Source organism: Curcuma longa, unplaced genomic scaffold (genome assembly GCF_044706935.1).
Source record: "Curcuma longa cultivar G26 ecotype Majalengka, Jawa Barat unplaced genomic scaffold, ITB_CL_G26_1.1 contig_16518, whole genome shotgun sequence".
NCBI classification, from domain to species: Eukaryota; Viridiplantae; Streptophyta; class Magnoliopsida; order Zingiberales; family Zingiberaceae; genus Curcuma; species Curcuma longa.
The window spans coordinates 29837-44888 of NW_027430376.1; the positions used below are offsets into that span (position 1 = coordinate 29837).

General features: G+C 35.8%; 2 protein-coding genes across 2 annotated transcripts; both read left to right on the forward strand.

The window, feature by feature from the left end:
• The first annotated feature begins 6805 nt into the window (after positions 1–6805).
• Positions 6806–8778, forward strand: LOC141816406 (cyclin-dependent kinase B2-1-like). The gene is made up of 8 exons (XM_074704189.1): positions 6806–7038; positions 7149–7290; positions 7521–7582; positions 7690–7801; positions 7925–8018; positions 8093–8162; positions 8246–8384; positions 8515–8778. Exons 1-8 carry the CDS (start codon positions 6806–6808, stop codon positions 8605–8607), a joined length of 945 nt encoding a protein of 314 aa, XP_074560290.1. The 3' UTR covers positions 8608–8778.
• A 1384-nt stretch (positions 8779–10162) lies between these two features.
• Positions 10163–12043, forward strand: LOC141816407 (cell division control protein 2 homolog D-like). Its single transcript, XM_074704190.1, has 8 exons — positions 10163–10395; positions 10488–10629; positions 10894–10955; positions 11050–11161; positions 11260–11353; positions 11448–11517; positions 11598–11736; positions 11893–12043. The coding sequence occupies exons 1-8, from the start codon at positions 10163–10165 to the stop codon at positions 11983–11985; spliced, it is 945 nt and encodes a 314-aa protein (XP_074560291.1). The 3' UTR covers positions 11986–12043.
• The last annotated feature ends 3009 nt before the right edge of the window (positions 12044–15052 follow it).

Consider the following 15052-nt stretch of genomic DNA (forward strand, 5'->3'; position numbering starts at 1 on the left):
TAATGACCGAATATCAATTCGGTCATTAATTTAGCGATCGAATGCGGGTTCGGTCGGTAATTAGCGACCGAACTTGCAGTTCGGTCTCTAAAATTTTAATAAAAATCAGCGATCCCTAATCCTCCGCCGACCTGGCTTTTGCTCTATGAACATCGAAACCGAAGCTCTGCTCTGCGATCCCGAGCCCTAAAATCGTTCCTCTGTCGATCTCTCTCGATTTCTACCGATTTCTTCCTCCGACACCTGCGGGATCTCCTCTTCCGGCGTCTCAAGGTAAGTTTTTAGGATTTTTTTTCTCTTGCCCGTGGTTCCCTAGCCGGGTGCTTTATATAGTTCGTTGGAAAAAAAAGAATGAGTTTATTCTTTTTCTTTTTTCTCCTTTTTTTTTAATTAAACAAATAGAGTAATACAAACAAATTAATGAATTCAATAATTTCTTTTTTCTATTTTTTTTAAAATTATATAATATATAAGAAATAAAAAAAAAGGTCTACAAAGTCATAAAAAAATCAAAATAAAAAACAAAAACAAAAAAACACAGCAAAAGCAATAAAAGGTTGACTCAAGTTGGACTCGAGCTTAATAAGCCGTTGGATTTCCATCAAATGGCGTTGGCACGTGTCTTTCTCTCATTGGTAGACTCCACGTCATTTATTCCGGTGGCTGTGAGTCATACGACATCACGACGGTTCGGCACAAGTTAGCTATCCTACGTCGAGGTGCAACGTAACGCTGCTACCCTTTGTTACGGCGTCGGAGGGGCTTCGCTGGTGTCTCTCTCGCTATGGCCGAGTCACCGCGAGTTTCCGCTGAGTCGTCCTCCGTCTGGAAGCGCTGAGGCCGCCCTCCCGGCACCAAGAACAAGCCCAAGCGGGTGGTCTCCGAAGCCACCGCGTCGTCGAAGTTCATATTCCTCCCTTTTGAAGATGGCGTCAACATCGTCTCTGACCTGTCAGATTTCGTTAGCCGTCACCGTGTCAGCCTTGCTGTCTCCTTCGCCATCGGCGCCGTGTCTGGCATCTTGTTGCAGCAATCCCACGGCTAGAGCACCTTCACTCTACAGGGAAGCTTCGGGATACTATCCCTGTGCGGCACGCTCACTACAAAAATAACCTTAAATAGCGACCGATTTAACGACCGAAATTAAATCTGTCGTTAAATTAGCGACCGATTTATAATATCGATCGTTAATTAACGATCGATTATTTTTCGGATGTTAATTAGCGATCGATTTAATTTTGGTCGTTAAATTAGCGACCGATTAGCTAAATCGATCGTTAAATTAATGACCGATTATAACGTCCGAAATTTAATTGGTCGTTAATTTTAGAGTTTATCTGGGATCGAAATTTTTTTAATGGGCTTTAGCGACCGAAATGTAGGTCGGTCGCTAATTTTAGGGTTGATGTATTATTTAAAAATTTTTAATGGGATTTAATGACCGAATATCAATTCGGTCATTAATTTAGCGATCGAATGCGGGTTCGGTCGGTAATTAGCGACCGAACTTGCAGTTCGGTCTCTAAAATTTTAATAAAAATCAGCGATCCCTAATCCTCCGCCGACCTGGCTTTCGCTCTGCGAACATCGAAACCGAAGCTCTGCTCTGCGATCTCGAACCCTAAAATCGTTCCTCCGTCGATCTCTCTCGATTTCTGCCGATTTCTTCCTCCGACACCTGCGGGATCTCCTCTTCCGGCGTCTCAAGTTAAGTTTTTAGGATTTTTTTTCTCTTGCCCGTGGTTGCGGTGCCGGCGGGTTGCTGGCCAGCTTACGCGGCGGCAGATCTGGTGGTGCAACCGCAGATCTGGTGGTTGCGCTTCTTGGTATTGCTTTTCAGTAGATTTTTATTTAACATTCTTGTATTAGTTTTGATGTATTAGCAATATCTGTCATTGATTTCTGAGTTCATTTTTTTCCTGTTCTTGTATTTATTAGCATCTTTGTTCTATATATGTATCAAATATATAGTTTGCTTACATTCTTTGTTGCAGTGCTGAAAGCTTCTCTGTGGCTGATATCTGGATTGTTAGCCTTTATTATTTGTATTTCCTCCCTGCATAATTCAGAGGCAATAATGACTGATTTAAATGATTGAAGAACACATAATTTAATTGGTCTTACATTATTGAGTTGTTTGAGCTGAAGATTTGGAACAGATTCAACTATTTCAAATGAAAATTTATGTAGAAAACTCACTTGATAAACTTGTTATAGGCAAAAGGAACACGCTGCCTCTTCTCAGCTGGTGCTGTTCAAGGGGGGAGAAGAATAAACCAAGTAATTAATTAGCTAGGTAAATCCATCCCTAACTGCAACCTCCTTAATTTCCAACTAAATGTGCAAAGATGCAATTAAGTGTAACTAATTGAAGGCTTACGGCTGATGGGGAGCATCTGTTCTTGACCCCTTGACACTGTGTACAGTAAGGAAGTTGATCCGCATTCCATTCTTTGTTCTTGTTGCATGCTTCCTCTCTGCTAAACAGGTTGACAGTGCCCACATCTGACTGTCACAATGTTAGTGATGTTCTGATGGGGTATTCAGAAAAGAACAGAATTGTAAGAACGGACTGGTATTCAGAAATTATTATTTTTACATTGAATCATGTATCATTACGATTTTTCATAAGTAGATTTTGTACTGCATTTTACTGTAAATTTATGCAATAGATATGCAGCTATACCAATTATTTTTGGGTCAGTTTGACCAATCAGTTTTTTTAGATCACTCTGTAATTTGACTGATTAAACCATTAGTTTGACCAATGAACTTATGACCTAAAGCTCATCTAGTTCAGTTTTTGAAGAGTGCTTAACTGGAGGAATGAGAATTCTTTTTTTTTCCCTCTTACCCATATTTCTTTATGTTGACTTATTTGCAGGAGCTATTCCTGTTCTGGTTGGTGCCCCCAATATCCAGGAGTTTGCACCTTCTCCTAGTTCTGTTTTACATATAAAAGAGCTTGATGATGTTGAGTCAGTGGCTAAAACCATGAAGTTCCTTGCAACAAATCTAAATGCATAAGGCATGTCAGTAAGGTACTTACATGCACTGATTATTTGCAATATCTCTCATTTCTTTGCTGATACTTGAAATTCAGTTGGTTTCTTAATGTTGTAAAACTAAATTCATTTGAACATATGCATGAAGTTCATTGTTAAGTGTAAGATCTCTAATGATCCTTGGTTGTTAAAAAAAAGTTATACATGGAGCTCATCTCTGTCAACAAATCTTCTTATGATAAATGTCATAAGCTCTTTTGCATGGATGTTTTAGTCCCACAGTTTGCAACTGAAAATTGGGAGTTTTTTTTTTACTTTTGGACATGTTGTCTGATCTTATGAGATGAAACACAGATATATGGGCATTTAAATGAAGAAAAAATGATAAATTCTGACCTATATCAAAGGAATTCAACTTTGATATAGAAATGATAGAATAAATAGCAACAAGATCTCACTATAGAAGTTCTTCTGTGTTTTATCTGTTTTTTTAATTATCAAATGACAAACAAATCAAATCTTTAATTTATTGCAGCTACTTCAATCCAACAGACGGTTGTTTCTTCTTATGTGGCTCATGTATTTTCATTTTGCAGGTTCTTGAGCCTGGGAAACATGTTGTATAAGGTCTGCTACATCCAACAGACTGGTGATGAATGGATTCCCAAAAGAAAGGATCTAGATGGTATTTTGGATATGGAATCGGTTGTGGTGATTATTGATGACTCTGTTAGAGTATGGCCACATAACAAATTTAGTTTGATTATTGTGGATATGTATAGGTTTGCCGGGTCTGTTAGAATTATTTTTGCTACAAATTTATGTATGAACAAATTTGTTTTCAATAAAAACTAATTTTTTTATCATTTAGCTAAAATTGTGATATGTAATTTATATCTTGGATTGAAAATATAGATTGGATGAGAAACATGTTTAAGTTTGATTGTATCTAAATATAATCATCACATATTGATAATTTTTTAAAAAACATAGACAGAATTAGCGATCAAATTTTGAATTCGATCGCTAAATTAGCGACCGAATTTTTGCTTCCGTCGCTATAGTAAAAATCGATAGTTAACTCAGATAGTCAAAAATTAACGACCGAAATCAAATTCGGTCGCTAATTTGCGATTGAATTCGATTTTCGGTCGCTAAATTTAGCGATCGAATTCCAATTCGGTCGCTAAAATTAGCGACCGAAATCTAATTCGGTCGCTAAATTTAACGACCGAAATCTAATTCGATCGCTAATTAACGACCGAATTTGATTTCGATCGCTAAATCAATTTATAATGAAATTTTTTACGATTTTTTTGATCGGTCGCTAATCGGTCGTTAATCGGATTTAACGACTGATTAGCGACCGAAAATTCGATCGCTAATCAATATTATTTTTGTAGTGGTTTCTATCCGTGGAAACTTACAAGAAATGACTGGTCCATGTCCGGCCCGCTCCCTTTCGCCGACTCATCCTCGTCCGCCTCCTCCGCCTCCTCGTGCTCATCGACGTCCTCCTCTCCCCCATGTCTCATATATGGCCCCTCCATCGGTGTCACCGAGGAAAGCTTCCTCCTTTACGACCATCCCTTGCCGCCGCCGACGCTGCCGCTGCCAACGAAGAAGGCCCAGGTCGTCGTAGACTCCCTTCCGTCTTGGCACCGACGGCCAACCCTTGCGTGCGACGTTGGAGAAGAAGAACAGGGATGAGGTGGACGACGCGATCGGGAGATGGGAGAAAAGGAGAATCGCGATTTGAGAAATGCCTTAATGGGTTTGATAGCTTCTTAACGGATCAAATGGTTAAGATCCAATAACATTATCCAATAAGCTATAAATCCAATACCCTTTAACCATTAATCCTTAAGTAATTTGGGCTGCTCTTGGGCTCAATTTAATTGGTCTTTAATTGGGCTTCGACGTTTTCAAAATCTGGAAACTTCAGCTATTGTCGTTTCTTGTTTCCGTTTCCGCATTTCCCGTTTCTCGTCTCCAAATTTCTAGACAGCATAGGTGCGCTTTCAATTTGAATATAATTAATAAATAAATAAATATTATTTTTTTATTAATTAGAATGAACACTTGGATAAATAATCTGTCCAATTTTTTAAAAAAGATTATGATCTGTCTATTTTTAAAAAAATTATGTAAGAGATTATTCTCCTATATTAAAAAATAATATCTAAGTTTATTACGAATCATGCTAAGTTAAATACTATGATTAATTAAAATTTATGAAAATTGACATGTCATATGCAAAATCTAAAATTTTCATTAAAAGCATTAAGAGTGAGGAAGAAAAGAGCATTTTTTAAAAAATAAATAAAATTAATATTAAAAAATTAAAAATCATTTATTAGGGCCCTAAGCATAGGCCTTAATAATCTATACCTTAAGTCAGCTCTGCTTGTATATCTATTATAGCATGTGAGCTTTACTTCAATTTAGATAATCAAAATGTTAGATGATAAGAGAAAGCTACTTGATGCAGGAACACCTGAGCAATTTTAATTTTTTTAATTATTTTTATGAAGTTAGGATTTTAAGAGTATTTTTATCTTTATAATGTTTAAGATCTCGAATTTATTTAAATCATTATTTAGTTGATTTTAGATTTATAGGTTTTGATCAATGATATTTTCGGGCGCACCATTTCTTCTTAAATATTGAGTTTAGTTGTCTATCTCCTATTATTTTATTGAATCAATAGGGGTTAGAAGATTATATTCAAATTAAAAGAATCAATAATTATCTACTACATCGTTATTTTTGATACTCATGTTCGAATCAATGAAATCAATAATTATTTGTATATCATTATTTTGGATATTCACGTTCGAATCAACAGAATTAATAATTAACTACTGCATCATTATTTTTGATATTCATGTATAAATTAACAGAATAAATAATTATCCACTATATCATGAATAATTATCCGCTCCGAGTTCGATAGGGTTAGGAGTTTTAGATTGGATTAAATTTGAGTCGAATTCGGGTCAGATTTAGGTTGACTTAGATTTAGAGTTTAGGAGATTTTTTGATATTAAATTAAATTTTATTTTAAAATTTAAGATGTTTTATATAATATTAGTATAATAGTGATAAAATATTAAAATAAAAATATAGAATTATCCAAAAAATAGTAAAAAAAGTTTTTTTAGATTATTTGGGATTTTTTTGGATTGATTAAGTTATACGGGTTCGAATTTACAATTTCATATTGATTTCGAGTTTGATTCGGTTCGGATCAAGTTCAACTTAGGATTTTTTTAATAATATTTTATTTCAATCTGATCAGAATGCATCTGACACAATTGACACTCCTAAATAGACATAATCTAATCTCACTAATTCAAGCTCAAGATAGGCTGAACCATTAAAAGATATAAATATTTATTTTAGTTGGTCAAAAGTATTTAGAAATTAAACATTTAGTCAATAATAATAGATCAAAATTGTAAGATATAAATATTTTTATTTAAAAAAAATCTTAAAGTTTCTCATGTATTTATGTGTAAAAAATAAAGAATTTAAATAGGATTACTAAATTCCAGAAGTAAATGAAATCTGATTTTAAATAAGATTTTATTCTTCGAAATATATCTTTTTACAAATTTTCTTTTTAAAACTTTTTACAAAAACCTTTGCGGAAGGTGGCCCCCGCAATCTTTCAAATTCAATTTCCACATGCCCGTTAGCCAACGGCTATTTCTCGTTACGACTTCCGATCGACATTATATAATGAACAAACCCTAGTTTTCTCCGACAAGGAAAGACAAAGAAGAAGAGGAGTAGGCATGGCGATCACGGTCGACGGACAGCAAAGTCGGGCGATGGATGCGTACGAGAAGCTTGAGAAGGTGGGCGAAGGGACGTACGGCAAGGTCTACAAGGCGCGGGAGAAGGCAACCGGCAAGATCGTCGCCCTCAAGAAGACCCGCCTCCCTGAGGACGACGAGGGCGTGCCTCCCACCACGCTCCGAGAGGTCTCCCTTCTCCGCATGCTCTCCATCGACCCGCACGTTGTCAGGTATCTCTTCCTTAACCTAATTAACGAACACATTTGAAAGGGAAAAACAAAAAAAATCCGTTTTTTGGGACTATTTTCATCGATTTGTTTGCTCGGGCCTTCGATTCCAGGCTTTTGGATCTGAAGCAAGACCAGAATAAGGAGGGGCAAACCATTTTGTACCTTGTCTTTGAGTACATGGACACGGATCTTAAGAAGTACATCAGAAGTTTTCGTCAGAGCCAGGAATTGATGCCAGCAATAACTGTCAAGGTAAAAAAAAAAAACTGCTGCTTTTTAAAACTACTTGCGATTGCATCCAAATTTGTTGATCTCCTCGTTACCCAGCTCCTTGAAAAGTTTCTTTGAACCTGTCAATCGTATCTGAATTTATGATTTTAGGGCAGGATTTCTCTGTTTCCACTAGAGATCGGGGATTAAATGTTTGGCAAATTACGGTTTATGATATTTGTATTAGATTCTCATAAGGTTTCTTCCTGCAGATTTTGATGTATCAACTCTGCAAAGGAATTGCTTTCTGTCATGGTCATGGAGTGTTGCACAGGTTGAAAGATTAAAAAAAAAACAGAATTCATTGATTATACAGCTATTCTTTGTTTCACTAGGTTAAAAATGAGATCTTGTTGAAACGTCCGCTCCTTAATTATGCAGAGATCTTAAACCCCACAATCTTTTAATGGATCGCAAGACGATGATGCTAAAAGTTGCGGATCTCGGACTTAGTCGTGCTTTCACGATCCCCCTCAAGAAGTACACCCACGAGGTCAAATACATATATTTTTTCATGATATTGTCTGGAAAAAATTGCAATTTTCTTTTGTGGAATTGAAAAAGTTAAGACTTTTCAGAAGTTCATCATCTTTATTTTACAATCAAACTGTTTCAGATCCTCACTCTTTGGTATCGAGCTCCAGAAGTGCTGCTCGGCGCCACACACTATTCGACACCGGTCGATATGTGGTCAGTTGGCTGTGTGTTCGGTAAGTAACAACTATCTCTCAAGACACGACATGGTTCCTGTATAAATAACATTGAAACTATCTTTCAATTGTAGCTGAACTAGTCACGACTCAACCGCTCTTTCCTGGTGACTCTGAGCTACAACAGCTTCTTCACATCTTCAGGTAAATTTATTTCTCAACGAGAGGTTTGTAATTCTGTTAGATTTAGCTAGGCTAAGTTGGTAACCACATCGATGATGATACAGGTTACTTGGCACACCAAGTGAACAAGTCTGGCCAGGAGTAAGTAAACTAGCAAATTGGCATGAGTATCCGCAGTGGAGTCCTAAGAATCTCTCATCAGCCGTGCCTGGCCTGGATGCCAGTGGGTTAGATCTTCTCTCTGTAAGTGCAGATTTGCAGGAAACAGTAATGCTAGTTTTGTGCAAGCTTAATTATCTTCTTTGTATAATAACATGGATCTGGATCAGTTTTAGTGCCGCTAATAAGTTCCATTTGAACTTCACACTTGCAGAAGATGTTGCAGTATGAGCCTTCGAAGCGAATGTCAGCCAAGAAAGCTATGGAGCACCCTTACTTTGATGAGGTAGATAAAGCTCGCTATTGAGGTGTTTTCTCCATGGAAGCTTGGGTGTTCAATCTAACAAACGAGTTGTTTTGGCCACTGATGATCGTATTTGTCGTGTAGCTCTTTTCTCGAGCACTGAAATTGGAGTAGCATTAGATTAAGAATTTTAGGTTGGTGTGTAATATATCAATCTGCAATTAGTGCTGACAATTATCTTTCTTACACATTTTGCACGAAAGGTTGAATATGTTTGCAATCCATTTGCTAAATTTACTAAAAAATTTTTTGGACTCTTTTGAGTGTCTTCATGAACACGGAACACTTATTGCACAATAGAAATATCAAATTTGTTGTTTAGGTGGAAATTTCGACGACTGTTAAGAAGACATGAAATTTCTATTTTTTTTATAATTTAAGTATTCGTACGCTTACTAACCAGACTGATCTTAAAGTGACCTTTATTTGGTTGGCTCATCGAATAAATCTGAAAGTGTTTGTAGCAATTCGCCCATCAACCGATTTCTACAGTCGACAATCTATTGTAAAGCCTGTCCTTATCCTTGCTAGATTTTGAATCATGGTACTTGATTGTGTCGTAAAGACCTTTATGTCTGTGTCCTAATCAACCCCCTATAGGTATATATGCTTCTAAAAGATCTTTGATATTGTGCCCAATTCCAAAGTTATATATATGGTCTGCGATCAAGAAAAGAATTGTGATAGCTAAATGATGATGAGCAATATTAGTCCGCCATAAATTTTATGTTTGTGGATGGAATCTGCCTAGAAGGATTAGAATGACAATTCCCACTCCTTGGGAAGTAATAATTGACTATTCGAATCAAGGTTTTGAGCATAAAGATTCCACTAGCCCGTAAAAAGTGATCCAAACCCTTGAGGATGGGGTAATACGTCTAAAAAATTTGAATCTATCATGACCCCGGGCTAGGCAATAGTAAAATTGCGAGGCGTTCTGGTTTACCCAAATATCTACAATTTCTAATGTACTGTAAGGTGTTTCCCTTTGATGAGATGAAAAATATAGGACGTTGATTGTTGGACGCGGAGCAGCATGTACTTGCAGATTTGTTCATCAATCAACTATGAATAATTATCAGATAATTGTTTAAGATTTTTCATTATCTATTGATCAAACGATAAATACATCAATCGACTCTTATCTTTATTAGTTGATTGGTTTTCAAGATTTTATCTTAAATAATTAAATTTTAAATTATCAATCAATTATTATTTATTATAAGTGGACTTAACTTATTATTTTGATTTTGACTTTTGGTCGAGTCATCACGTAATAAAAAAAATTCTTATTTAATCTAATTTTCTTTTCAAATAATGAAATTATAAATACTATTGCCATGAGCATTTTAAAATTTTTAAATAACTTTTACTTTACATTACTTTCTAAATTAGATTAAAAAATGATTAAGGATGACATTAGATTTAAATTAAAATTTAAATTTCCACAGGAACGTTGGCCAACGGCTATTTTCTTTCAATCGATGCCGTTGGACCACATTATAAGGGGAAACGAACCCTAATTTCTCCCGACAAGAAGACGAGTAGAGTAGCAGACATGGCGAACGCAGTCAAAGGACGTCAGGGGCGGGCGATGGAGGCGTACGAGAAGCTGGAGAAGGTCGGGGAAGGAACGTACGGCAAGGTCTACAAGGCGCGGGAGAAGACCACCGGCAAGATCGTCGCCCTCAAGAAGACCCGCCTCCCCGAGGATGACGAGGGAGTCCCTCCCACCACACTCCGAGAGGTCTCACTCCTCCGCATGCTTTCCATCGATCCCCATGTCGTCAGGTGATCTTCTTGATACGATTGAATAATTTGTGGAAATTTCGTTTTCTCGTGACTATTTTCATCGATTTGCTTAATCGTGATTTCGATTCCAGGCTTTTGGATCTGAAGCAAGACCAGAACAAGAAGGGGCAAACCATTCTCTACCTAGTCTTTGAGTACATGGACACGGATCTGAAAAAGTACATCAGAAGTTTCCGCCAGAGCCATGAAATGATGCCACCAATGACGGTTAAGGTAAAAATTAATTTAAGAGCTGCATTTTTTTTCCACCGCCCAATATGATGCATCAAAAATTGTTGAACTCCTCGTTACCAAGAGGTTGTCGAAGAACTTCATGATTATTCTCTGTTTCTTGAAAGGTTTCTTTAAAAGCCGTCAATAGTACATCAACAACATGAATTTTAGGGCAGAAAATTTCTCTGCTTCCACTAGAGATAGGGCACTAAATATTTGATAAATTACGGTACTGTTAGATTCTCACAAGGTCTCTTCCTGTAGATTTTGATGTATCAACTCTGCAAAGGAATTTCATTCTGTCATGGTCATGGAGTGTTGCACAGGTTGGAAAAAATTCATTGATTATCAGCGATTCTTTGTTTCAGTATGTTAAAGATAAGATCTTGTTGAATAATTTGCTCCTTCTTAATTGTGCAGAGATCTTAAGCCTCACAATCTTTTAATGGACCGCAAGACTATGATGCTAAAAGTTGCGGATCTTGGACTCAGTCGTGCTTTCACCATTCCCCTCAAGAAATACACGCACGAGGTCATATATCTTTTTCAGCATATTTTGGAAAAATGTGATATTTTTTTCTTTTTACATGAACAAATTGCAACTCAAATCTCTTTTTAACTCTGTTTCAGATCTTAACCCTGTGGTATCGAGCTCCAGAAGTGCTGCTCGGTGCCACACACTATTCGACACCGGTTGATATGTGGTCGGTCGGCTGTGTGTTTGGTAAGAATCTTTGGTCGTGATTTCTATAATGTTGGACTTCATCAAAAACTTGCTTATCTTTTCTTCCTCCTTCGTGCCTTCTTTTCAATTGTAGCTGAACTAGTCACGACCCAGCCACTGTTTCCTGGTGATTCCGAGCTGCAGCAGCTTCTTCACATCTTCAGGTAAATTTCTTCTCAATCAAAAAATCATTTTTTTTCAGTTAGGTTTCTAGGCTAAGTTGGTGATTACATTGCTGATACAGGTTACTTGGTACGCCAAATGAAGAAGTTTGGCCAGGATTAAGTAAACTAGCAAATTGGCATGAGTATCCACAGTGGAGCCCAAAGGATCTTTCATCAGCGGTACCTGGCCTTGATCCCAATGGGCTAGACCTTCTCTCGGTATGTTGCAGTTCAGTAGACAGATTATTGCTGTTCTTTTCTGTTTGTGCATGATTTAGTTCATAGGGAAGATCTAAATTAGTTTTTTTTTTTTCGTACTTCTGTTTGTGCTCTAAACTTCTTGTAAGTTTCATTTGAATATTATCAATCTTGCAGAAGATGCTAAAGTATGAGCCCTCAAAGAGGATTTCTGCTAAGAAAGCTATGGAACATTCCTACTTTGATGATGTAGCTAAGGCTTGCTACTGAGTTTTATCTGAGGAAACTTCTTCTGAGAAAGCTTTGTTGCTCAAACTAACAAACAGGTTGTGGCCACAGTTGTAGTATCATTAGATGTGTAGCTCTTCTCGAGCATTATATTTGGAGCATTGTAAGCATTATAATTGTTCTTTAGTCGTTCGATCTGCAATACTTGGGTATTGTTTCTTAAGCACAGTTTGATCTCTGTGATAAATGTGTTGTGGGTGTGTATGGTTGACGAATTGCTTTCACGGGCTTAGCCGAGATGGTAAGTGGATGGTTTACTTGCACAATGAACGAGGGGTCAATTCCTAGAGCTAGCGGAGTGTAAATCCCTTGCACCTTGGTACAACGATTTCATCACGGTTTTCCATCATGATAGAACCAAAAGGTTACTTCTTAGTTACAGTGATTTACCTCCTCCAATTGATAATTGATTTCATTCACTAATTTTAAGATAATATTTATGATGATGACAACCATGGGGGACTGCTCCTATCAGAAAACAAAAATTAGAGAAATTTTTTGAAATCAACTTCAAGTAATGATAATAGAAAACTTGACTTGAAGAAATTGAACCTTAGTCATCTAAAAATGACTCACAAGTGAAGGAAGACTTAAGGAAGCAAAAACTAAGACTCCAAAAGCATAAGCTTTAAGGTTTAGGTGCACTTTACCAAGGAAAATAAGATTGTTAGGACCAATAGGTATTAGGTCATAGATCTCCTCGTAAAAATGCATCAAACCTTTAGTTCATTTTTTTTATATCATCCTTTACTTTTTACCTATAGGTCATTTTTTTTTTGTTGTTGTTAACATTGTCACCTCATGTTTCTCTTTCTACAATCTCTTAGATATCTCATAATATCCTTTTTTTCAGATCTCTATCGAACCTCAAGCCATCAAGTTAATAGCCAACCTTAGTCATGTCAAAAAAATTATGTATTTTAATACATTAGAAATATAAGTAAATTTAACTTGAACCCTTTGTTTAATACATCAAACATTAGGGTTAAGTTTGATCACTTAAGGTATGATATGATTGTATTAACATGAGTACAAAGTGAGTGAAACATCTAGAATGTGCCTAGTTTTACCTAGAGAACTCCCCCATATGTTTTAAGATAGTTTTAGAATTTTGGAACTATCTGATTTTCAATCTTGCCTTTTATAGCCTTTAGGTCGAAATAGATTTCCATCGATCAATCGACTGTTATCTAATCAGTCGAATTCTGCAATCGAAGCAATTTGCTTCTGTTCGATTTTTAATTGAAATCAATCGATTGATATCTATCATCAATCAACTGATATCTATCATCAATCGATTAATATTTTCAATCGATTTCTGAAGCTTTTGTTCGCTGTTATAGTGTCATCAGTTGACTAATGCCATCAGTCAAGTTTTTCAATCGATTTTTGAAGTTTCTGTATGCTGCTATAGTGTCATCAATCGATTGATGCCATTAGTCGAGTTTTTAGTCGATTTTTAAAACTTCTGTACACTATTAAAGTGTTATCAGTCGACTGATACAACTCATCAATTGATTGTTACTATAGCAAACTAGCTTACAATTATTGTTTATCACATTGCAACAATACTGTAGTAGCACCGCAACAACAATGTATCAGTACTGTAGCAACCCTATGTTTTGGGATTTACGATCATTATTCGATCAATATACTATATCAATCAACTAATACTCCCGTTTTAACCTTATCAAAATCGAATACTCATCTTGTCAATATCCAGTTGACTTCAATCTACTAGAACTTCCTTTGCCTAACATCCGATCAACCTTGACCTATCAAAATTTCTTATTGCCTAGCATCTGGTTAACATTGACCTTTCGGAACTTCCTCATTGTCTAACATCTAGTCAACCTTGAATTGCTAGGACTTCACGTTTATGTCAACTCCCTATTAACTCCCGATCGTTAAGTGTCCGATCAACCGTGATCCACTTGGACTTTCTTTTTGTGCCAACTTCATATTGGACTTTCAATCATTAAGTGTCCAATCAATCGTGACTCACTTGAACTTTTCGTCTTGTGCTAACTCCATGTTGGACTTTTGATCATCACATATTTAGTCAACAGTGACTCACTTGGACTTTTCACTTCTTTGTCAAGTATATATTCAACCTCGACTTACTTAACTCTTAATCAAACTAATCTATTAATTGTTTATCAAGTATCCAATTAATCTTAACTTACTTGACATTTCACTTGATCAATTAACATATTAATTAAACATCGAAATTCAACTCGAGTCAATTTGAACTTAATCAACTAGTCAACCTTGACTAGAAGTCAATTGCACCAACAAAACATAGCTAAAAAAAAAATTCAAACATCATGTTCAATACAATCTTTAGTCAACTAATTATTCACAATGTAACTAAAAATGAGTCTTAAATTTGGTTGTGACTTAACTGAGTGATTAATTAAACATTGTCTAGTTGACTAGATAGTGATTAATTTAAATTTTTTATTTATTTTCCTAGCCTCCAACCTTTTCCTCCTCCAAGTTATTACTTCAACTATTAGAGGAGGAAAAGGACCGAGAAAAACTATAGAAAGCCCCTCAAAATCCCTACAACAATGAAGTTTTCGATTCCAATATGCGACAAAATTAATAGGTGTTGAAAGTAAGAGCAACTTAAATAGAAGTAAGAACACCAAAAGAGAACTATAGAGCTGTCTACATATATGAAATATTGAAAGTTTTAAAACTGGTGATCAAAGGAAATGCCATAGAAGTCAATTTGTTTATGTTTTTGTTTTCTATAGAACATTATAATTCTCAACGCAATAAAAGAAAATCTAAAAAAATATAAAAATAAGTAAAATTCAAAAATAGTGTTCCTTTAAAATTCAAAAAAGTTAAAAGGACGTCCCATTAGATATTTTATATCTAAAATATCTTTATTTCAGTGTTATTTTAGTAGCTACTAGTTGTTAAAGGTAAAAAATTAACTATTTCACTTTAATTAAAATTATTATATACAAAATATTATTATATTAAAATACTTTTATCAACTTGATCAAAATTACATAAACTTTGCCAAAATCACTTA

Excerpts from the sequence above, each read along its gene's own strand:
- LOC141816406 (XM_074704189.1), top strand. The coding sequence starts at position 6,806 with ATGGCGATCACGGTCGACGGACAGCAAAGTCGGGCGATGGATGCGTAC. Across the intron at positions 7,039-7,148 it reads ATCGACCCGCACGTTGTCAG|GCTTTTGGATCTGAAGCAAG; the intron begins GTATCTCTTCCT and ends CTTCGATTCCAG. Across the intron at positions 7,291-7,520 it reads TGCCAGCAATAACTGTCAAG|ATTTTGATGTATCAACTCTG; the intron begins GTAAAAAAAAAA and ends TTCTTCCTGCAG.
- LOC141816407 (XM_074704190.1), top strand. The coding sequence starts at position 10,163 with ATGGCGAACGCAGTCAAAGGACGTCAGGGGCGGGCGATGGAGGCGTAC. Across the intron at positions 11,162-11,259 it reads TCAAGAAATACACGCACGAG|ATCTTAACCCTGTGGTATCG; the intron begins GTCATATATCTT and ends ACTCTGTTTCAG. Across the intron at positions 11,518-11,597 it reads CAGCTTCTTCACATCTTCAG|GTTACTTGGTACGCCAAATG; the intron begins GTAAATTTCTTC and ends TTGCTGATACAG.